Source organism: Microcebus murinus, chromosome 16 (assembly GCF_040939455.1).
Source record: "Microcebus murinus isolate Inina chromosome 16, M.murinus_Inina_mat1.0, whole genome shotgun sequence".
NCBI lineage: Eukaryota > Metazoa > Chordata > Mammalia > Primates > Cheirogaleidae > Microcebus > Microcebus murinus.
In genome coordinates this window covers 49,644,147-49,668,408 of record NC_134119.1, presented here as the reverse complement: position 1 = coordinate 49,668,408, position 24,262 = coordinate 49,644,147, and the positions used below count along the sequence as shown (strand labels likewise).

At 52.5% G+C, this 24,262-nt stretch overlaps 1 protein-coding gene across 1 annotated transcript in view; it reads left to right on the top strand.

Annotated features, from left to right (window-relative positions):
* Positions 1 to 464: 464 nt before the first annotated feature.
* Positions 465 to 24,262, top strand: part of CFAP99 (cilia and flagella associated protein 99) — a 31,027-nt gene continuing 7,229 nt past the window's right edge. Inside the window, exons 1-10 of the mRNA XM_012737414.3 lie at positions 465 to 588; positions 8,551 to 8,695; positions 9,809 to 9,903; positions 13,691 to 13,803; positions 15,397 to 15,574; positions 18,530 to 18,610; positions 18,779 to 18,853; positions 19,791 to 19,862; positions 20,106 to 20,194; positions 20,880 to 21,084. Of these exons, the coding sequence (XP_012592868.1) occupies positions 478 to 588; positions 8,551 to 8,695; positions 9,809 to 9,903; positions 13,691 to 13,803; positions 15,397 to 15,574; positions 18,530 to 18,610; positions 18,779 to 18,853; positions 19,791 to 19,862; positions 20,106 to 20,194; positions 20,880 to 21,084 (1,164 nt within the window). The 5' untranslated portion in view covers positions 465 to 477. The remainder of the gene's footprint in view (positions 589 to 8,550; positions 8,696 to 9,808; positions 9,904 to 13,690; positions 13,804 to 15,396; positions 15,575 to 18,529; positions 18,611 to 18,778; positions 18,854 to 19,790; positions 19,863 to 20,105; positions 20,195 to 20,879; positions 21,085 to 24,262) is intronic.

Genomic DNA, 24,262 nt, shown 5'->3' with positions numbered 1-24,262 from the left:
CCCAGAACCTGCCACCCCTCAGGGGTGAACAGTCACCCTTCCCAGCTAAACTGAGGGACACTCAGAAGCCAGATCACAAGGTACCTCTGCTCAGACCTGGGCCTCTCCCTGGGGTCACCCCATCCATGGCCATGGGATTGGGGGGCATTTGGAAGCCTAGAAACTTTGGGGCACAGGGCAGAGAGGGCCAGGGCTGTGGGTGAGTGGGGGGCCTGAGGGTGGACTCACCAAGGCCAGGCTGGGTCTCTTGGGCTGCAAAGATCCATGAGGGACAGTCCAGGAAGTGGGCTTCGGGTTACCTGAGCCAGGTCCCCACTCGCATCCAACTGTCCTCACTGCTCTAGGTCCCGGCACCCTGGTGGACTCCCTGTTGGTGAGTGTCCTGTGGCCACTTCTGGCACCAATGAAGCTGGCAGCCCAGAGGTTGTAGAGTGTGTGACCTTTAATGGTTTGTCTTTAGGATCCTGCCCTGGGAGGATGGCCTACTACGGGAAATGTGTTGAAATGGTGATTGAGCAACTGGACAAATTCAAACCTGAGAAGGACAGTCCTGAGCAGTTCCTGGAAGCCGCATCCAGCTCCCTGAAGGTAGGGTCAGGGTGTCTGCTTGGGAGCCCGCGGGAGGGCGAGTCAATGCCACTTGCACCTAGCTGTTCACTTTCCAGGAAACAGCATCAAGTTCATTCCTAGCAACTGCATTCCTTGAGGCCTGGGATGAGACGCCAAATCACAATGGTGGCTGACAGTGATTTCCACAGAGACCCCCTCTTTGTCTTGGGAGGTGCTCCTGGCACCCAGAACGTGTCAGACCAGACTCTAGTGAAAAGATGCATTGGCTGGAACTCAGGGGATGTGACATCCCACTGTGGTCTACATTGTCTGCAGAATTAAGGGCCCTTGGGTGGTTGCACCTCCCTACCCCCAACTCAGAACCCCTCTGGCCCCCAGATCTTTCCCTGAGACCCTAAGCATTTGGGGGAAATAATGAAAGCAGCTGAAGGCCAGGCCCCAGCTCACACTTCCCCAGTGGCATTCCTCTTCCCCAGTGGAAAGCCCTCCTGCAGCTCGGCACAGCGAGCTCCTCCCTCCAGCCCTGGCCACTCTCCCGAGAAGGCAAACTTAGCCTCTCACCAGGATGTCCCACAGGCACCTCTGGCATGACCCCTTTCCACCCCTGCCAAGCTGCTCATCTCGCAGCCCCAGCACAGCCATCAGCAGCTCTCTTTGCTCGGGGGACCCTGAAGCCTTCCCGGGCCCCCATTTCTCTAGCCCACATTGGTCAATCATCAGCTCTACCTTCAACTCTGCCTGCCCTTCCCACGTCCACTCCAATCCAGCCACACTGGTCTCCTATTGTTTCTAGAACATTCTAGAGGAGTGCTCTCCCCCACCCCCACACTTGCTGCTCCCTCCACCTGGAGCACTTTCCCCCTTGATGCCCCCCTGGCCTGCTCAGCCCATACAGCACCTTGGCAAGGAAAGGGGGCCCCTCCTCAAGTAAAAAAATGGTAAAATGTCCTATTTCTTGACAGTAACCATTACAGAAAAATGAATTTGTTGCAATGAATAGTTTGGGTTTCTTTTGAGGCTTTTATTTTTTTTTTTACAACTATAATATTGAGTGAGACCTGGTTGTTACCTGGTGAGTTACCATGTGATGGCCATGCATGTGCATTTCCACAGGAGCCCAGCAGCCCCATTCCAGCTGCAGACTGGCAGCAGTGGACATACCTGATACATCCAGGGCACCAGGCCAGCTCTGAGGCCTGCGGAGTAGCTGTGTCAGGTGGGAGGGCGCTTGCTCTTCAGATGCCCTGGTCCTTTCAGATTGCTTCAAAGTCCCTCATACCTCAAAGTGGAATGCTGCACTGGACATGGACCCAGTTTGGACAGCTCACTTTCTTCTCCAGCTGTCAAAAAATCATTGTACTTCACAGATTTTGTTAGGCCTCAAGGCTCGAGACTACCACCTACCAGAAAATTACACAACACGTAAACTGGCAGTGCCGAGAGTCCAGGGCACAGGCTGAAGTGAAGGGCAGTGTTGGGGGTTAAACTGTGTTCTCCCAAAAGATATGTTGAAGTCCTAACCCCTGGGTACCTGTGAATGTGACCTTATTTGGAAATATGGTCTGTGCAGATATAATGAAGTTAAGGATCTGAAGATAAGGTCTGTTACAAACCACCGGGGATGACTGGCCCAGGAGTCCGTCTGCACCTGGGTCAAGTCCCAGAAAGCACAGACTCTTTTTGTGAGAGTATTGGCCCCTGTGATATCAATCGGTGTTGTCAATTGACTCTCCACAGAGACTTACGTGTTGCTGCCCTCCCCAGCAGGTAGTGAGTCCTTGCTCCCCTATGCCCTTGGGAAGTGTGCGGGCAAACTTTTTTTATCTTCGCTAATCAAATAGATGTGAAAAGGAGCTTTGTGTATTTATAATCAACATTTCTCTTGTTGTATTTTCATAAGTTTTGAAGCAATATGTATTTCTTTTTGAATCATGTGCTTGGACCTTTGTCTGTTAGGAAACTATGTTTAGCTATTGTAGAATCCAGAAAAGCAAAGGCAGAAGCAATCTTCAGACAGCCAGTCCAAAGTGGGTTCCACGGCCCCTTGGTGCCATTAGGAATTCATTCCCCTTCCTCTTCACTCAGCCATCCCTACTATGTACTTTACCTCATAGTCACAAAATGGCTGTCCCACCTCTATCTTTGCATTCACATCCCAGTTGCAGAGAGGGGAAACAGAAACACCACGAGGTATATGCCAGCTGAATCTGCTTTCCCTTCAAGGTGCTTCTTGGAGGCCACACCTAGCAATTTGCCATTACATCTCATCAATTATTGTTACATGGCTCTATTAGCAAGGGGAGTTGGAAAATGTGCTTTTAGCTGGGCATGTTCCCAACCCCAACAGGGCAGCATTCTTTCTGTTAGGTAGGAACAAGGGGAGAAGGAATATTGTGTGGACATCCAGCAGCCTCAATTTCCCTTGCCTACTTTTCTGATTCAGTCTTTGCATCACTAATTAACAGGTATTGGTGACATGAACTACAAATCCTGTGTTGTGGTTAATCAGCCCCTAGGCCCCTTCCTGCCCCCTGCCCTAACCCTGTGGTTCCAGCAGACAAGCCCAGTTCTGGGAATGCGGAGTGACTCTCTAGGGGAGCTGGAGTCTTCACTATCAGAAAGCTTGCTGCTCTCCCTGGGGGCTGGCTGAGGTCCCTGAGTGGGGACTCAGGAGCCCTGAACTTGGCTAAGGCCCAAGACTTTATCACAAACTCAAAGATCCTTGGGCAACAGAATTAGGAGCCAGCTGCATATCAAGAGCCACATTGTGCCTCCTTAGGGAGGGAGAGACCACCCAGCCTACACCCACCACCCTTTGCTGCCTGATCTAGGGCTTAGTGCTTGGTGCCCTCTGATCCTTGTGTCAGCCTCACCCACTACCCCCAGGCCTCAGTCCCTCTCTGTGAACAGGCTGGACTCCCGCACGTCCTGGCAGCTGCCAGCCAGCATTAGTGGTAAGGACCTGGCCATGGGCCCAGCTGGCTCATAGACCAGGCTGTCATTTACCGGCTTCCCACTTGGCTGCACATCTTCCAGATTCCTCCAGCCCAGCGCAGCCCTGCCCACCCGGCCTTGCCTGGGGCCTGATGACAACAGGGCTCCAGGCTCTGACCTTATTAAAAATGCATGTTTATACTTCCCAGACACCACACAACTGATGAGAAGTGCAGTTGCTGTTGTCCAAGCTGGGGCAGGCAGAGGAGGTTGTCAGCAATGTCCTGCAAAGTCATCAGCCCTTACCTCTGGCCATGCTGACTCAGGGCATCCTTCAGTGCCAGCCGTGCTGAATCACTGCTCTCTGATTCGTCTGCCCTGGGCCCCCTTTGTCAAATGCAGAAAGTGAAAAGGGGGTACTAGTGCCTGAGTAGGGCCAGTGCCCTCTGGCATGGGTACAGCCTAGCAGCCTAAGGAACCTGAGAAGGAAACAGAGCCGGCCCTGAGCAGGAGCCCCTCCCGGGGTGCCAGGCACAGCCACCACTCCAAGTGGAGGGGCCCTCACCGCCAAGCCCCTCTCTGTGCCAGGTCTGCCCTCACAGAAGTCACTGGGTCCCCTCAACCTCCTGTGGAGGCGGGTCATTCTATTCTCTCCCTGGCAAAACCAGCAATGTTGTGCTTCTGGGACAGGCCATGACATGAGGGGTGCTCAGGGACGCCTTCAATGGCAGTGGAGGAGCACGTGTGCCAAGAAGAGCATGGCAGGCAGAGGGAACAGCCAGTTCCCCAAGGGGATGTCCTACACAGTAGACAAACAGGAGGCCAGGGTGACTGGAAAGTGGCAGGGAGGACTCAGAGGGAGTTGAGCCAGCCCACAGAGGGCCTCACTGGCAATTGTGAGAACTCTTCTGAAAGGTTCTGAAGGAGGACAGACATGCTCTGACTTCCATCTTAAAAGAATTGCTCTGGGCCAGGCTCACACCTATAATCCTAGCACTCTGGGAGGCCGAGATGGGAGGATCATTTGAGCTCAGGAGTTTGAGACCAGCCTGAGCAAGAGCGAGACCCATCTCTACTAAAAAAAATAGAAAGAAATTAGCTGGACAACTAAAAATATACATATAAAAAATCAGCCAGGCATGGTGGCACATGCCTGTAGTCCCAGCTACTCGGGAGGCTGAGGCAGTAGGATCTCTTGAGCCCCAGGAGTTTGAGGTTGCTGTGAGCTAGGCTGATGCCATGGCACTGTAGCTGGGGCAACAGAGTGAGACTCTGTCTCAAAAAAAAAAAAAAAAGAATTGCTCTGACTTCTGGGCTGGAACAGACTGATTAGCAGTGAGGGGAGAAGCCAACTGGACATGGAGCGAGACGTAAAGAGGTTCTGTCTGAGCTGGGAGCAGGCACTTGCATTTGCTGAACTGGGAGGGTTGGGGGGTGCGTTGAGTCAAGCCGAGGAGGGTCGGTCAGATGAGTTAATTTTGAGACGTCAACCAGACATCCAAGTCAGGGGGGTGGCCAGGCAGCAGGATGGAGGTTTCTGGAGTTCAGGAAGAGATGCCAGCCAGGTGTACATTTGAGAATCAACATATTTTCAGCCTCGAAACTGGATAAGATCACCCAGACAGTATGCATGGATAATGAAGAAACAGGGTGGGTGAACTGAGGCCTGAGACCCTCCAATATGAAACAGTTGAGGAGGAGGAGCCCACAGGGGGCCCCAGAACAAAGGGTTGTCAGCGGGAGAATGTTACTGCCAGTCCAGACACTTCCAGGAGAAAGGGATTTAATACAAGGATTCTTGTGCTTAAAGCTGTTGGAAGGGCTAGAGGAATTAATGTCAGCAGTCCCAGCGATTTGGGGACTGCAGGGCACTCTGGCACAGCTCCCTGCCACCCAAGGGTGGGGAGAGACAGGGAGTGAGCAGCGTGCTCATCTGGGAAGCCCAGCACCTATCATCTCTGGGGAGGGAGGAAGAGGTGTGTCCCCCTCCCTTGCACCTCTCATCTCTCCTGAGAGTGCATCTTGTTAGCAGAACCCACGCTGCACCCAGGACTCCAGAGGCAGAGCTGACTGTGGAATGTAGTTCTCAGGCTCCCAGCCCCGCACTGCAGGGGTGACACCAGAGGGAATGGGAACAACACTGTCGGCCAGAGCAATATCCAGAATATTCTCATGCACATGTTTGGAAACTGAGGCTCCAAGAGGTCATGTGGCTTGTCCAGGATCCCTCAAGTTATCTCATTACCCTGTTGTTTTCTTAGCATAAAAACAACTGAAGAAATCACAAAGGAAAAGATAGATTTGACCTAAAAAAAAAAGTAAAACGTCTACATGATCTATATGCTAAAAATATTCTACACAAATTTAAAAGGCAAATTAGAAACTCCAAACAAATAACTTTTAATAGCCTTAATATAGAGAGAGCTTATAAAACTGATTAAGATGTTATCCCAATAAAAAAAGTTAGTCAAGTATGTAAATTGATATTTCACAGAAGGAACAGTATCCAGTAAACATATGGAAATTTCACTATTACATTAAAAATTTTAAATAGGCCAGGCGTGGTGGCTCACACCTGTAATCCTAGCACTCTGGGAGGCCGAGGCGGGCGGATTGCTCAAGGTCAGGAGTCCGAAACCAGCCTGAGCAAGAGCGAGACCCCCATCTCTACCATAAATAGAAAGAAATTAATTGGCCAACTAACATATATATAGAAAAAGTAAGCCAGGCATGGTGGCACATGCCTGTAGTCCCAGCTACTAAGGAGGCTGAGGCAGCAGGATCACTTGAGCCCAGGAGTTTGAGGTTGCTGTGAGCTAGGCTGACGCCACGGCACTCACTCTAGCCTGGGCAACAAAGCGAGACTCTGTCTCAAAAAAAAAAAAAAAAAATTTTTTTTAAATAAAGCAATGAGATACCAATGTTTCTTTATTAGATTAGCAAAATAAAAAGCTTTAAATGACACTACTGGTGAGGTCAGCAGCACACCCACACACTCACTGCTCAGAGTGTACTTGGGTGCAGGATTTTGGAAAAGGAGTCTGGCACCTCCAGAATCTTTTAACAGGGAGGGACTGGCTGAAAGAAAAACCCATTAATTTTTAAATCATTATAGAAGTACTGTGTTTCCCCAAAAATAAGACAGGGTCTTATATTTATTTTTCCTCAAGAGGACACCCTAGGGCTTATTTTCAGGAGATGTGTTATTTTCTCCTCAAAGCCTCAGCTTGCAGCACTCACAGGATGGCCGGGACCTGACAGGGGGAGCCGACCTTGTTGGTGGGGCTGCCCGCACCTCTGGGATAGTAACTGTCATGATGGGGCAGATGAGAAGGGCTGCTCGTCTTCTCTACCGCTCTGAGACAAAATGCACGGGTTGTGCAGATACGTTGCGTAGCCACGCCCACCACCAGGTCTTATTTTCAGGGTAGGGCTTATATTGCACAAATGCTTAAAAATCCTGCTAGGGCTTGTTTTATGGGTAGGTCTTATTTTCAGGGAAACACAGTAGCACATGACAGTTGCAGGAGAAGATGTATGTAGAGAAATAAGCAGAACATAGAGGCAAAGCCACATGCTGTTAATAGTGTCTACATTTCCCTCTCTCAGTACAAGTTTTGCATCAGTTGGTATCATGGTCTACATTTTCTTTTTATGTTGCAGTGACTATTTTGGCCCCTCATAAGTTTTCCAGGAGCATGATTTTAATGCATTATACTTGTCCACAGCATGGAGAGATTATGTTTGATCCAACATAAGTGTTGGATATTTAGGTTTTCCCATTTTCACAACTGCACATACCATTGCCCTGAACTACCTATATGTGGCTATTTTCTGCATTCTGAATGGTTTCCTTAGATTTCCAGAAGTGTAATTACTGGTATTAAAGGGTATGGGAAACAAGCTTCTTGAAACATGCTTCCAGATTGCTCTCGGGAAGGACCCCCGGGCATCCATCACCCCAGCCTTTCTCATTGCCATGCCGACGACACTAGATGTTCTTATTGTCTTTCTTCTTTGCAAAAACAGGGTTACTTTTGTGAATACACAAACAAGTCACACATAGGTTATGAGCCCCAGATGATCTGAGGTGTAAATTGGGAAAAGTCAGTTCCCTCCAACACTGCTCCCTCCCCAGAAAGGACATGATCTTCTCTGTTGGCCTGTAACACCCACCTGTTTTGCTTTTATGCTTGATAAACTCTTACAGAGAGATTCCTTGCTCATATGTTATTCTTTTTGGGTTTTGTTGCTGTTATTGTTTTTGTTTTCCTTTTTGGAGATACAGTCTTGCTCTGTTGTGCAGGCTAGAGTGCAGTGGTGTCATCATAGCTCACTGCAGCCTCAAACCTCCGGCCTCAAGCAATCCTCAGCTTCGGCCTCCCAAAGTGCTGGGATTACAGGTGTTAGCCACCATGCCTGGCCTTTGGTTATTTTTTATTCATTCATTTGAAAACCTTTATATGAACTCACTTTTTAAAATTATTGTGGTAAAATACACATGATGGAAATATACCATTTTAGCCATTTTAAGTGTGCAGTTCTGTGGGATTAAGCACATTTACATTGTCATGCAACCATCACCACCATCTATCTCCAGAACGTTTTTATTTTCATAAACTAAAGCTCTGTCACCCTTAAACACTAAACCCCATCCCCTCCCCCAGCCCCTGGCACCCACCATTCTACTCTCTGTCTCTATGAATTTGCCTTTTCAGGTATAAGGAGAATCACAATATTTATTATTTTGTGTCTTTTCAAAATTTTCTCATCGTTTTCCACGTTTATATCTGTCTGTTCACACACCTTGCCATAGCTATCACTAGCTCAGGAGACCCTGTGGGTCCCATCTCTGGGGATCCCAAGCTCCTGATCTCAGTGGGCACTGCCAGCTGCCCAAGGAGGGTCCCGCTAACTGACTTCCTCCAGACCCGTGGGGGTGCCTGTCCCCTACTTGCCTTGGTGCCGTGTTCCACCGTCACCCTGAGCTGGAGCGGCCTCCTCCGCCTGGCCGGGCAGTGCCCCTCCCTGCTATGTCTCTTGCAGGACCTGAGCCCCCAGAAGCAGGCGTTTGTTTTAGAGGTTCTGTCCGGGTGCCTTGAGTACCGGAAGTTGCTGACCATCGTGGTGGACGCCTTCTACGTGCGGGATGGCCGACTCTGCCTGTGGGCTGACTACAACCTCTTCCGGGGTAGGTGCCTGCGCCTCACCTCCTGATCAAGGGGCCGCAGATGGTCAGCTGCAGCCAGAAACGGCCTGACGAGGAGCCGGTGGGCGGGCACTGTTCAGGCCTGTGCAGAAGGCCGCTTCCTGCCTCTCCGCAGCCCCCAACCTCACTCAATCCTCATGCTGCCCTGTGCGCAGATGGACCAGGGTGGATGTGTTGTCCCCGATACCTCAGGCTCACTGAAGGCCAGGCTTGAGGCAGACAGACCTCAGTCCTGCTGCCCCTGAGGACACATGGCCAGGTAGAGAGACAATGCCCCCAGAAGGCCTGCCTGAGCAAAATGAGGAGGCTTCCTCAGGCTGCATTCCCAACCCCAAGGCCATTGGGCAGGACAGGCCCTATGGCCACAGTCTGGACCATCCTGCGGAGGATTAAATATGAGAGCTGTCTCTGCCTGGGCTTCCCACAGCCTCTGATGGCTGTCTGAGGCAGGGTGACCATTGTCGGCAGAATGCTGGCTAGTGCCACTGCCAGGGGGAGTTGGTCCAGCCCTAAGACCCTACACTTGGCCATGCTGACCCTGCCCAGAAGGGGCAGAGAGGCGGGTAAGGGCTGCGGAGTCCTGGGAGGCTCCCCGACCCCATCACCGCCCAGCTGGGGCTTCAGGGTCAGCAGCATCTCACTGCACGCAGGGGCGTTTCAAACAGGCCCTGCCTCAAAGGAACCGCTGGGCCCAGGCACCTTCAAGTTGGAGTTGACTTGAGGTAGTTCAACCTCTAGAGTTAACAAAGTTAAATCCAAAATTATTTCACTTTTACCCAGGGAAACTTTGTATGTTCTGAGAACTTATCAGATGAGATATCATAATACTTGTGGAAGTGCTATGAAAACCACAAATGCCCGGCGTGTATAAGACAGTGGTGTTTGTGTTGTTTGTGTTAGATTATCATTTTGCCTATGGCCGTGCTCCCACCGTGGTGGAGGCCTTGGGCTCTGGTTCTGTTGCCACTGAGGTGCACTTATGACGTCCCTTAGCCTCTGGCAGACCACCCCCCCAGATCAAATGCTGGGGCATCCCCTCTGGGGGTCAGGATGGTGCCCTTCTTGCCCCATGCTCCGCCCTCCCTGTTTCCTTAGTCATCTGCTACCTGGCCACATTCCAGCTGGAGGAGCTCGGCTTCCAGCTCTTCTGTAACATCATCAAGTCCCAGCCTCCCGTCAAGGTGTGCAAGGTGAGCGACTCAAAAGTCTATCTTGTCAGCCATGACCTTTCACCTTTCTGGTTGATTTTAAGAAAGAAACTCTGGTGGGTTTATTCTTTGTTTAAAGCCAATTGACAAGACCAGTATGGTGACACCAGCAGTTCAGCTACTGGGGAGACTAAGGGGAGAATCGCTTAAGCCCAGGAGTTCGAGGCCAGCCTGGGCAACATAGGAAGACCAAGAAAACAAACAAACAAAAAAACCCACTGACCAACTGACACCCTCATCAAGGTGGATATGCTCCTTTTTGCTCTGGAGAAATTCGATTCCCTCTTCTTACTCATGACCGAACTCCAGGCTCAGAATAGCCTCTCCTCTATCCTAGGCAGGGCAGGGGTAGCTGTGCAGCTTCAGGGGGCTGAGGGGAACCCTGCAAGAGCTCATGCCACTGCCTGTCTGGAGTTTTCTGTAGAAAGCTGGGACACCTAGGCTTCAGACCATAGGACCAGAATGTCTGAGCCTGCAGCCTTCTGCACTTCATTGGCCAAGCTCTTGCTGAGCGTTTGCTGTGGGCCAGGCTTTCTCTGCAAGCACTCAGTGCTTGTTCTCGCTTCACTCTCACAGCAACCCAGTGAAGTGGCTCCTACATGGTACTCATCCCACAGTTGAGGAAACTGGGCCACAGGGAAATTAAGTAACTTGCCTGAGGTCACACAGCAAGCAAGTAGCACAGCCAATTCTTGGCCTAGGCTCTTGGCCACTGCTTGCTACTTCTCACTGTGCTTGGAGGGGCAGTTGCCAACCTGGAAGAGCTATTCCCTGGGTAAGGTAGCAGGAATCCCTCAGGCCCAGGAGCACTTTGAGGCCTTTCTGGAGAAGTGGGGACCTGGAGCAGCAGCAGAGCTCACTGGGGTCAAAGCCTCAGAGACTTAGGACTGGTGGCCCACATGACAACTCAGCCACCTAACAGATGAAACAAGAGAAGGTGCTGACCCAAGCCAGCATTTTATTTTTTAATGACAAGTTTTCCTATCTACATATAAACATAAGTAATTCATGGAAGATATATATTTGTTTAGTTATCTTATGCAAGGGCTTCATTTTTATGAAAAAGAAGCAAAACTGATGGCATTTTCTGAAAGACACTTTGAGACTAACCCAGGGCCAGCTTCCCCAAGGTCAGAAGGGCCTGGACTTTGGTTTATGCTCTGCTCTCAGCATCTTGAAATTCTTTTTTTTTTTGAGACAGAGTCTTACTCTGTTGCCTGGGCTAGAGTGCCATGGTGTCAGCCTAGCTCACAGCAACCTCAAATTCCTGGGCTCAAGAGACCCTACTGCCTCAGCTTCCTGAGTATCTGGGACTACAGGCATGTGCCACCATGCCTGGCTAATTTTTTATATATATTTTTAGTTGTTCAGCTAATTTCTTTCTATTTTTTTAGTAGAGACAGGTCTTGCTCTTGCTCAGGCTGGTCTCAAACTCCTGAGCTCAAATGATCCACTCGCCTCAGCCTCCCAGAGTACTAGGATTACAGGCGTGAAATTCTTATAACATGGGTCCTTGAACAAGGACCCATGTTTCATCTTGCATTGGGCCCCACAGTGGTAAAACTGGCCCTAGACCAACCTTGGCCCACAGAGCCCCAAAGAGCCAGCCCAGGACAGAGTACCCAGAGCCAGCAGTGCCCCCTATGCAGGTGCCTCGGCAGTTACTATCCAAGAAAGCTTCTGGAAGGAGATTTGTGGAAATAGCCCACACAAATCTTTAAGGGAACTTTGAAGCTGTAGGGCTGAGGTGTTGTCCCTGTAGGAGGTTCCCTCCTCAGCCCCACACTGTGTGCCCTACTGGGCAATACAGGTCCCATTAGGCTTCCCCCACCTGCCTCAGTGCTCCAGGAGGAGGCTAGCCTGGATCTTGAAGAGGGGCAGCAAGCTACTGGGGACAGATGGCCACCCTGTGTCCACACCTTGGGTGCTATCACCATTGTGGTCAGGAGTGATGTGGCAGTGAGTATGGTATGTGCCCGAGCTGGTTCTTGAGGTCAAGGTCATCAGCCTGTGGCCTCCACGGGAGATACTGCTGGTTACCCTGGGAAGAGAGGCCTTGAGACAGCACCTGGAAGGGTTCGCTGGTCCTACTGGCTCCACAGAATCCATGAGACAGCCAGAGGGCTTTTTCAGACCCACCCTGGAACCCCACCCCTACTCCAGCAAGTTCCCTGGTAGGGCTGCCCTGTAGCACCCCAATGAGAACAGGGGCCTCACTCCAGACAGCCCTATCTGTGCGGGGGTGGGCAGGATGTATCCTGGTAGGGCAGCAGCCCAGCTGAGATGCTGAGTGTGAGGACGAGGGCTTGGGGATGGAGGGCTGGGTAGGAGTAGCAATACTGAGTCCCAGGGGACCTGAGAAAGCAGAAAAAGGACCTGCCCTAATGGGGTTGGGCCAGGAAGAAGGGAGCAAAGTCCCCAGTATCCCACCTGGCGGCCAGCTGCCCCTTCATGCAGGGAGTAGTGGCAGACAGAAAAGATGGAGATGAACTAGGGAGGGGTGATGAGGCGGTGGCCATGCAAGGGGCTAAGAAACCCTCTGCAGGCATGGAAAGCCCAGGTAGGTGGGGGCAGGTAGGTGGGTGGGCTGCCAAGAAGGGAAGCTTCAGGAGTCTCTAGAAGAGCCCTTGGTTGCTTCTGTATGGGGAAGGGTTTGGCAGCCTGAGTGGAAGCTGTTGGGGGTGTCACCTGGGGAGGCACAGCAGAGACCACAGGCCCAGCTGCCCCCGCCCCCCAGCCTACCACCACCACCATTCGCTCAGCTTGAAGCTTCCTGGGCCACCTCCCAGTGAACCCCCTGCTCCCATAGCCTCTGTTCAGGGTGTGCTTCTGGGACTGCCCCCCGGGGTTCTCCTGGTGACCTCAATGTGGTGCTGGAGCCTGTAGCAGCCCTAGCACCCTTGCCTCCCCCTCTAGCTGGTTTTCAGGGAACTGACTAGACAAGCCCTCCAAGCAGGGGGTGTCTCCAGCTTCCCAGACATCCTCCACAGAGCAGCCCACCCGGGGTCCTAGGCTGGGCTCCCCCCCCAAGCCTGAGCCTTTGCCCCACTGCACAGACGGTCACCTCCAGGGGCTGATGACAGTCCTGTCTAACGGAAGTGCATCTTCCAGCTCCCCTAGCTGGCTGGGCTCCATATAGGAAGCTAAATGGGTCCTGTGTCTTTTGGAGCTCAATCTGTTAGACGTGGCTCCAGGAGCTGGGAAGGGCCTTCAGAACCCTGAGGCCCCACCAAGGCCGGATCTGGGCCATCCCAAGGGCACTTCAGGGCCTGCCCATCTGGGCAGCATGCCAGGCCCTGGCCTGGGAAAACTGCCTCAGTCCCAGTGCTGGAAATGCCCTGAGTAAGGCCAGAGGGTGAACTGCAGAAAGTGGTACAAGTTCATTCTCGGAATTCCAGAGCCAGGGTTAGGGGAGGGAGGAAGCTGTCCATGTGTCCCCACCATCAACTTGCCCAGAAGTGGGTATGGGGCCTGCTAGGTCCTGGGGAGCTGGCTGGACACAGGGACCTCCACGGGCAAGGCATGCTCTCACTGGGCTGGGGCAGGTGAGCAGGGTGGAGCCCCTTCCCACCCCTGGACCATACACCGGGACTCTACAGGGAGGGAGGGATGTCCTAAGGGCTGTGGTCTCTTCTCAGCACCTGCAGTGCCACTGTGGCCCACTCTGGCCCCCTCTGCCCTGACTCTCCCTTTAGCAGGCACTGGGGGCTTCCCCAGGTGAGCAGTATGCCCCAGGTTCTGCCCCTGAGAGCTCCCACTCCTCCTTCAGTTCCTTGGGTTCTTCTTCAACCCCTTGAACCTGTGCTCGTGGATCAAGGACGAATGGAGCCTCATCTATGAGACGGCCTACGTGGAGGAGAACTGGCTCCGCCCCCTGATTAGGTGGGTGGGGCTGGATGGGGTACTGGCCCTGATGCTTGTCCTGCACCCCACCCCAGGACCTCCGCAGCCTCAGGGCCTCCGGCAGCTCAATGCACAGTTGGTCAGAAATTGCTCTGTGTTGGGGCGAGAGGCACAGAGACAACCCAGTCCCAGCTGGTCCCGCAGCCCCTGGGGGGAAAGTGGGCTCTCTCCACATCAGGTGGCTAACCGGTGCCTGGGCGGGGCCTCGTGGCCACAGGTCATTTCAGGACCTGCCCTTCTGCCCTGGGGCCCACCTACCGTGCAGGGGCTGCTCGGCCTCTGCGGGTCCCAAGCGTGCAGGGGTGGGTGGTGGGCGGGGAAGCCAAGGAAGCCAGCAGCACAGCTCCTGGTGGATTCAGGCCAAAATATCTCTCTGGTGTCCTCCATGGAGAGGCCTGCTGGGGCCAGGGTGCAGCTGGGGGACTCCCTGCCTCCAAGTTGTTTCCCTTCCAGTAGGACTTGGGGAAGCCACTTGGTCTTCCTGCGGGCAGACAGTTTGGCACAAGTAGATCAGTTAGGTGCCAGCTGTGCACAGGAGACCTAGAGGCCCCGAGAAGATGGAAGCCCCTCCTGTGGGCAGAGGAAGACCTGGCCCTGGGCAATGGGGGACCTGGAGATGCCTCATTCACCGAGGGGAAATCCTCTGTCCTAGCTGGTAATTGGGATGAACCTCCAAAGGAACGAGGGACAAGCCCCTGCAGGTACCCCTACCTGCCACCCAGGCTGGACTCTCTGCCCACTCACAGGGTGTCCACCATGGCCTGGGCCTGCAAGGTGGCCTCCCAGCAGCTCCTCGGCCTGATTCCGGTGCACATGCCTCCATATTCAGGCTTCTGCTGCATACTCTGGGACCAGCCCTAGCACAAACCTGCTGCCCCTTTCCCCTGCCTACCCTGAAGTCGGGGGCACTGGGGCCTTCCCCAGAGTGCCTCCCGATACCCCACTTGCTGTTGGCCCTTGGCCATGGCTCTCAAGGTGAGGCAGGAGCTATTTCAAACTGTACAGGGACCGCTGGACAGGCTGGTGATGGTGGATTATGCCCACACAGGGTGTGGAGCCAGGAAGGGGGAGCCCCAGACCTTGGAGCAGCCCGGCAAGGCCCTGCTCCAGGGCATGCCCACTTGAGGCTGTACCCAGGTGGGGGATGGGCTTTGCCCTGTGGCTCCACAGCCCCACTCCCTCATTGCCAGCAGTGCAGCTCTAAAACGTTCCTTCCTGATCACAGCTCCCTTTCCTGCTCCTGGCTTCCTTCCCCTGTGCCATCTGCTCCCAGATGATCTCCCTGTCCCAACTGCTGCTGCTCCTCAGAGCCCCAGGATTCCTGTGGTGGAGCTGTCCCTATCCTCCCAGCTCCCCACTCACCAGTGTGGCGCAGGACACCAATGCCTCTGGGCCTCATTTCCTCATCTGTATGAGGGAATGCTGACATGTGTGTTTCAACAGTGTCATGCCTGCAAGTAGTAAGCACTCCATGAAGAGGAGCTGTCAGACCCCTCATCACCTCACCCTGAGGTTGACCCTTCTGACCTGTCAGGAAGTGACGCTAAGGGCCTTCTCCATTTTGCCTTCAAGATGGCAGCCAGAGGTCCAAGAGCTGATCACCCAGCTGGAGGGAGTGCCAGCCAGTCAGTCCCCTCTTTCGAAGACCAAGGCCAAGGTCACAGAGCCCAAGGAATTCAACTTGACTGCCCCCAAACCCCGTGCCATTCCAGTGCCGGAGCCAGTCCCCATGGTGGCCAAGCCGAGACCAGTGAGTGCAGGCATTCGCGATGGGCACAGGCTTGTCCCTGTCAAGATGTCCAAGCTGAGAGAATGGACTGTGGGTCAGTGGGGGGCTGGGCTCCTCCCAGGGCCAAGGGTGGGCTGGACCAGACCAGGAGCATTTGATGACAGTGCCCCACCCCCACCCCTACAGACAGGGAAGCCCAGCTGCCCCCTGAGCCCACCCAGCAGGTTCCTGCACTACACGCACTGTGGCCCCCTCAGTAGGCAGCAAGTGGGGCTGTCAGGCCCTGTGCAATGTGCCACCCCCTCCCTGTTGATTATCACACATGTAGAACATGGTGTGCTCTTCGGCCATGGGCCGGCGATGATGTAAGTGCCCCAGTCGTGCCTGTCCCCACCTCAGGGCCTCTGTTCATCTGTCACGTCTGCCTAGAGTCTCTTCCTCTCCCTCCCTTGACCTTGCTGACATGTCATGTGGGATGCCTTGTATTGCAAGTAACAAGAAACACGCAGTTCAAACTGGCCCAGACGTGGAGCGCTGGCTGCGGTACGACAGGCTGCAGCACAACTGACCAGGCTCCCGCTCAGCCGCTCCGTGACTCTCTCTGCCCTGCTCTCCTCAGTGGGTGGTGACCCACTTCATCTTTGGGCTAACCTTTTTTATTGTAGCAAAACCCCAGCCTCACCCCCACACTCAACACCATCCAGGACCTAGAGAGGACACCCGGGGCCAGGAATTCTTTGGAAAATTCTGACTGGACCAGCTTAGGTCTCATGCCTGCCACGCACCGATCACCATGATTAGGAATATAATGTCCTGACTGGTCATGGGCTCTACCCCAAGCACGGTGATGGATTCAGCTTCCCAAAACCAATCTGGGTCCTCAGCAGGACTGAGGACTGTACAAGAGTGCAGGGAGATGGTGCTGGGGGGGGGGGTCCCAACGTCCCACCTGATTCCCACTATCCTTCAGGTCTCCTTAAAATCCCTCTTCCCAGAGAGGTTTGCATGTCCCTCCCCCATGTCAAGTCCCTCACTTAGCATCCTCCTCATTGACCCATCTCCTTCCCTTCATAGCACTTATTGGAGTGCACAGTGCTTAGTGACTGGTGGGCCTGGTTACTGTCTGCCTCCTGCATCTCGTGCATCTTATTTGTCCCATATTCTGGATGCCTGGCATAGTCCTGGCTCAGAGCAGAACTTCAGTGAATACTTGTTGGATGGATGGATGGGTGGGTGGATGGATGGATGGATGAGTGGATAGATCGGTGGGTGGATGGATGGATGAGTGGATGGGTGGGTAGATGGATGGGTCGATGGATGGATGGGTCGATGGATGGGTGGATGGATGATGGATGATCAGGGGCCTTATTGCTGAACAACCCTAAAGTTGCCCATCTGCAGGATCTTCAGCACTTCTGACCCCATCTCCTCAGGGCTCAGTGTGTTTGATGACCTCCTCAGGTCATCCTGCCAGCTACATAGCTGGATCTCTCACTCTGTCTCTCTCTCTCCTCTTTCCTCTCTCCCCTCACCGCCCCCACCTGACATAGCCCCAGCTAAGGCACTTACCACGTCCAGCGTTGCTCTATAGCTGCACATCAGCACAAGCTGTAAGGTGTCAGTGGGCATCTACCTTCCCTGCAGTCCACAAGGTGGCTGTGCTGGAACCGCAGGCTTGTTCTCTCTGCCCTCCCTGCCCTCCCAACCCAGGATCCCCCTTGCCCTCCTGGGTTGAGGACCCACTCCAGTTCACTCATTCATTCACTCAACAAATAGTTACAGAATGCCTGGTATGTGCCAGGCACTATGACTTTAGGAAACATGAATTCCAGTGGGGAACTCAGACAAAAAAACAGGATAAATAAAATATTTGCTGTTAATTGGTGATAAATACTGAGGGTAAAAAATAATGCAGAAAAGGGGGATAGGAAGTGTTGGGCTGGTTGTGGTTCTGGATAGTGTGGTCAGAGAAAGCTTCCTGAGAAGTGCCACAGAGTAGAGATGTGGAAGAAGTGAGTACGTGAGCCCTGGGTTGTCTCAGGCAGCGAGCACATCACATGCAAAGGCCCTGGGGTAGTGCCCTCCCTGCCCAGCAGTTTTAGGGCAGCTGTGAGGAGGGAAGGGGGAGGGGAGGAGCCTGGAGGGGCAGGGAAGCAGGATGCATACTGAGGCAGGCTGGGGCCCATGTAGTCCCTCCAGCTGCTGTGGCCATGGTGGAAGTTGGGGGGCAGTTTGTGATGTTGTGAAGCAAGTGGGCTGGAGTGGAGATGGTTGTGGTAAGAGACAGAGGTGTTGAGGAGGCCTCTGTGGTCAGGGGTGGCCAGTGGTCAGGGGTGGCCAGCCTGGGGGAGGGGCGGGCTCAACAATTTGCCTGTTGGACACTGGAAGGAAATGGCATGAAGTTAGGAGGATGGATACAGGAGTGTGGAGTTCAGAGTGTCCAACCTGGCTCCTTCCTGCTCCTCCATGGGCACTGTGCCCGCCATGGTATTGACAGCCTCTTGTGCCTGGACCCAGGGATACAGCTTGGGCTGCCCTAGTCTTTGTAGTGTCACCTCAAGGGCAGCTCACTTTGCTGGGGTAGAGGACACTCTCTGTCAGACATCTCCTGTCCCTCCAGTGACCTGAGAGCTGACTGCCTTCCCTTCTTGCTCCTCCCGCAAGCAGGTAGCTCATCCAAGCTGATGGCCCTCAGTGCCTTGGCCCACATCTCTCTCTGCCCACCCCATCCCAAGCTGAGCCCCAGACCTCAGACCCAATAATGGCCTGATCTCTTCCTCTGCCTCCCCTCGATGACCACCACTGCCCAGCAGGTCCTGGTCAGTGCTCAGTGGCTTTCTCTCCAGCCCTGCTTCTCCTCTGGTGCAAGCCACCATCCCCCCTGCTGACTGACACCACCTGCCCCTTCACCCACCTCCCCTCTGCCCCAGCCCTGGCATTGCTGACCATAGGCTCTTCCTCCCACCATGCCACCAGGTCCCTCGGAGCACCTACCAGCTGCCCAAGGAGCAGCAGCAGCTGGACATAGTCAAGAGATACAATCGCAGAAAGGCTGAGGTGGGCCGTGTGTGACCCCTGCCTTCCCAGAGACCCCCACAGGGGCCTGTGAAGGGAAGGTGGGGAAGGGGAGGGATGGGGGATGTTGATTGGTGCATTTGTCCTCCTGTGGCCCTGAGGACACTGGGTGGCGGCAGGTGGGGCTGGAGCGCTGTGTTATCGTGGCAGGAGCTGCTGTTGAAGGCAAACATGGAGGAGCTGCGGTGCGCCATGCCCAGATCACATTGGGAGCCACCAACACAGGTACCACTGGCTTTCCAAGTCCCCATACCAGTCAGTAGGGTGGCATTTTCTCATGTCATCAAAAAGTTCCCCCAACACCATTTCAGTAGCCACTTAGCCTTTTCCCAAGGGGTGCTGTGGAGGGCAGACTCCTGGTAACACGGGGAAAATGACCCTTGAGCCACACTGACAAAATCTGCTGCTATGCTGGCTCCTAAGTGGGCAAGCATAGACATATGTCTATAGCTGCTACCTCTGGGTGTTCCCAGATGTTCCATACTGAGCACTTACTTCCAAAAAACAAGCCAAGATATGTTTGCCAACAAGGAAAACGTAAAAGAAAGAGGACAAAGAACAATTGTACTCTGGATGCTCACTCAGGAGCATGCACCCCCGGGCAGCAGCCGTGCGACAGAGGTGGCACCCAGCAGCTAGGGCTGGCCAAGGAGTGGACGCCCCACACAGCAGCATGCCATGGGGGCTTGTGATGGCTGAGTGCTCACAGGGGGCCTTTTGCCAGCTCCTCCCCTATACTGTAGCTTGTGGCACCCACCCTGGGGTGTGTCAGCAGAGCAGTGGGAGGCTGACCGGGTGCAGACAGACTCTGGGAGCAGCCTGCAGAGGTCACCGGGCAGCCAGACCCCAGCTCTGGGGGGTAGCTGAGGAAATAGACACTGAGCCCCGAGGTCGAGCTATCCTGACTAGGAACCACTGTCCCCAGGCTCAGCAGGCCCTGCACCTTCCCTGTTCCTGGCGGGGTGCCCAATACTCCAGCAAGGCCTGGGAGGGCATTGGAGAACAGAGATGCTGCCCTGAGGGTCTGGGGTGGGATGGGCAGCTGGATGAAGGGCAGTGGACTGGGCCTCTCAGGGGTGCTGGGTAATCACTCATCTGGTGTACTTGGCGGGACCCAGAAGTCACAGGTGCCAGGCTGCCAGCTCCACCCTGACTCTTACAGGACTCCAAGAAGCAGCTGCAGCTTCAAGTCCTGCCCAGAATCCAAAAGACTCCAAAGCTGACCTTCTTCAGGGTAAGGGGTGCTCTTGGCTGGTCAGGTCCCTTTCCCTGGGGCACCTACCCCTCCTGACCTGTTCTGCCCCTGGAGGCTCAGATAGCCAGAGCTGGGGACTCAGAGCCCTGAGCACAGCCCCACCCTTGAGGCAGAGGGAAGCAGCTGGGCAGGGGCAGGTATGAAGGGCAGGAGGACAGGAGGGGCACTTGCTGCTCCCAAGGCTCCCCTCACCCTCCCAGCTAGCCCCTCCCCTTCCCACAGCCTGACAACATCCCAGTCAAGCTGAATACCGCAGCCATCCTGCGAGAAGGTGCCTTGTACCAGCGGCAAGTAGAGAAAGAGCTGCAGAGGTGAGGAGTAGCAGTGGGTCTCCCCCACCTTCCAAAGCATTCCCCTTTGAAATGAAGGCCCAGAAGAGAGTCCTGGGGCTGGGACACTCTGCAGAGAAGGGGCTCAGGGGTCATGACCAGGCTGTGGTCCTGCAGGGTCTAGGGATGGCAAGCAAGACTGTGTCAGGGGCATCATTGCATCTTACAAAGATAATCCTGGCTCAGTGACTTAGCAAATGCCTGGCCCTTCCCAAACCTCCCTTGGATTCCCCTCTTCCTTGGACCCCTTCAGGGTGCCCCCTCCTATAGACCACGAGGGCTGGCTGCGAACCCCTTGACATATCCCATGCCATGTAGTTGTGTCTTTCCATGTCTGCAAGTTGGGCTGTGGGCAGCAGCTTGGGTGGCTGGCAAGATGGCTTGATGGATGAGTAGATGGACAGACAGTGGACAGAACAAGGGTAGATAAACAAGAGGATGAAGGGAGGGGTGGGATGATGTGGCTGACAGGTGGCTGCACAGGAGGGGGACAGGTGGATGGCAGGCAGGCTGGTGGGCAAGGGACAGAGCAGGTGATGTGGCTGCATGTTGGTTGAGTAGCAGCCTGTGCCTGTGAGGACCACTACACCTCAGGGATCCTGTGGCCTCCTGGAGGCCCCAGCCACTGAAGGAACCCCAAGCTGTGCCTTGATCCCTCTGTCCCTAGGGTTGACAAGCTTGTGGATGGAGCTGGGGACTTCTCCGAGTTCCTTGAGTGGCAGAGGAAGATGCAGGCAAAGGACTTGGAGGAGCAGTTGGCCGCAGGCGAATGCCGGCGGCTGCAGGGGAAGCTCAGCCACGAGGAGGCCATCCTGGCCCGGCAGAACCTCGTGCAGGAGAACAAGCACAGGGCAGAACAAAAGAAGGAGGAGGTGATGTACCGCGTGGAGCAGCTGGGGCATGGGGACAGCCAGCCAGGCTGCATGGCCTCTGGGAGCTGCCAGAGAAGCTGAGCATGTGCACGGCAGTTGGCCATGGCCTGGTGGCACATGTGGCCATTGGCTTTTGGCTAACTCTAGGCCATTTCCTCCTAAGACCCATGGGGTGGCCATGGTTTCTCTATCCCCACTGCAGCAGGCAGGGGTGTAGAACAGTTTCAGGTCAGCTGGGCTAAGTGGACCGTCTGGCCAGTAGTGTTGCTCCAGATTGCCACCCGTCCCCGCCAGCAGCGTCAGTTGATGCATAGATCCCTGGGTGCCCCTGAGATTGTGGCAGAAACTTCCAGAAGATGAACATGTTTGCATATGACATGTTTATATATGATGTCCTCCCCACAGGAGGGTTTGTGGACGTCTATGCTGTCACTTTAGAAGCCCCTGATATATCATTCCTGGCTCTTCCTGCTCCTAGGACAGCCCACCTAGATCGGTGCTCTCAACCTCTTTTCCCCCAGAAAGCCTATTCCTCCTTGTGGGTGTCCCAGTGGCCTGGGAGAGGGAGCAGCCTGCTGGTCCTAGCAGGCCAGACCTGTAGCTCTGCCTGTCCCTAGTGCATCCCCCGAGGGCCTGTGGTCAGGCCTGCTTAACAGACTCACCTGTCTGTCTGTATTCAATCTTAGGGTTTGCCTTTTCTTTCCTTGTTAGTTCACTTTTTTAAAAATATAAACTCCAAACAATATGAAAAAGTAGACTCAGAGAAGTCTCACTTCTAGTAAGTCTGTACCTTACAAACCATTTCTACCTGCACTCATAGGTCCTCGTTTTCATTTATTTCTGGATTTCCTTTTCTGTCTTTCTTTCTAAGCAAATAATACACTTGTCTACGCACCCATTTATACTTCCCTTTTTCCTTTCATAAAAGGTCACAACTTGCTTTTTCTGCAAAGAATAATGTCACAAAAGTCTTCCATCTTTGTGGAAGTAGATTTTCAGGGTAGACTTCTAGAGGAGGGATTGTAAAGTCAAAGAGTAACTGGATAGGTGGGAGTTTTTACTACTGCTGTTTTTTGGAATATGTGGTTCTGTGAAACACAGCCAAATACAGCCTCTTCACGGAGCTTATGCCAGCTTCATTCCCCTGGTGGCGGGAGAGGGCCCATCCCTGCGCCTCACCTGCAGGGCATACTGGACTGAACTTGTGAATTGTTGCCAATCTCATGGGTGAGAAATAGCATATTGGTATAGTTTTGATTTGCATTTCATTTATTATATGTGAATTTGAACAAATATTCATATATTTAAGCCATTTCTGTATCTTTTCCTATGAACTGTGAATATCTTTTGTCCATTTTCTTTTTTTTTTTTTGAGACAGAGTCTCACTTTTGTTGCCCAGGCTAGAGTGAGTGCCGTGGCGTCAGCCTAGCTCACAGCAACCTCAAACTCCTGGGCTCAAGCGATCCTCCTGCCTCAGCCTCCCGAGTAGCTGGGACTACAGGCATGCACTACCATGCCCAGCTAATTTTTTTTTTGTATATATACTTTTAGTTGGTCAATTAATTTCTTTCTATTTTTAGTAGAGACGGGGTCTCGCTCAGGCTGGTTTCGAACTCCTGACCTTGAGCAATCTGCCCGCCTTGGCCTCCCAGAGTCTTTTGTCCATTTTCTATTTGAGCTTCTGACCTTTATTTCCTTGATTTCATTTATTTATTTATTTAAATTGACAAAGGCAATTGTTTATATTTATCGTACATATCTGGTATACAACATGATGTTTTGAAATGAACACATTGTAGAATGGCTAAATCAAGCTAACTACCATATGCATTTTCTCACGTATTTATTTCTGGTGAGAACACTTAAAATCTACTCTCTTAGCAATATTGAAGCATACAATACATTGTAATTAACTGTAGTCACCATGTTGTACAGCAGATGTCATGAACTTATCCCTCCTTTCTAACTAAAATTTTGTATCCTTTAACCAACATCTCTCCAATCTCCCTCCACACCCATTTCCTTGATTTTTTAATGTTCTTTATATATTAGAGAAAATAATCCTTTATAATGTATTGTTATAGATGTTTTCTTCCAATTTGTCTTCTTGGCTTTGCTTATGTGTTTTGCCATCAAACTTAGAAATCTTTTCTTTTATTGCATTTGGAATTTGAATAATGAGAAAGGTTTCTTTCATACCAGGTTATGGAAGAATTTTCAGGCTTCTCTCCTGGTCCTGAGAACATCCAGCTACACACATTTATGCGACTAACATTTTTTTCTTACTAAATTAGCCAAATTAGGTGGCACTAAATATTTGAAGAGAAAAAGAATTTTAATTTTTCTTGTGCAATTCATGTTGGACTGATTGATGGCTTTTATAACATTAATGTGTTTTTTTTTTGTTTGTTTGTTTGCTTTTAGAGACAAGATCTTGCTCTGTCACCTTGTACAGTGGTATCAGCCTAGCTCACAGCAACCTCAAACTCCTGGGCTCACATGATCCTCCTGCCTCAGCCTCCTGTGTAGCTGGGACTACAGGTTCATGGCACCACACCAGGCTAATTTTTCCATTTTTTGTAGAGACGTGGTCTCACTCTTGCTCAGGATGGTCTCAAATTCCTGATCTCAAGGGATCCTCCCACCTCAGCCTCTCAGAGTGCTAGGATTACAGGTGTGAGGCACCACACGCGCCCAGCCTTGATGTGTTTTAATCAGCTACAGCTTTTGTTTCCACTTGAGGTTCTATTACAACAACCTGGCCTTTCCTCTTCTCCTCTGACCTCGTTGCTGTACTGTTCTGGAGCTTTCGGGAGCACCTTTTCTTTTGAGGGGAGAGATGTTTGAGATGTTGAGTTTTCTCTGTGTAAGACACAGACTCAGTTATCCTCCAAAGAGCCTCTCTGCCTCTTGAAAACAAATATTGATTTCTGTGTCTGGCACTTTTGTTTTTTCCCACAGTGACCAATATTAAGATACTTTAGCAACAGGGCTGGGAAAGGATATAGTTTAGAATCATGACTGTAACACTGATATATTTAAGTTAACTCTAACATTGTCTTAAACAACTTGAATATATTTTCTTCATTTAAATAATTTTACCCCCCTTTTAACATGATGAACCATACAAATAACTAGATATGTTGACTAAAACAAATAAAGATCATGTAATTACTT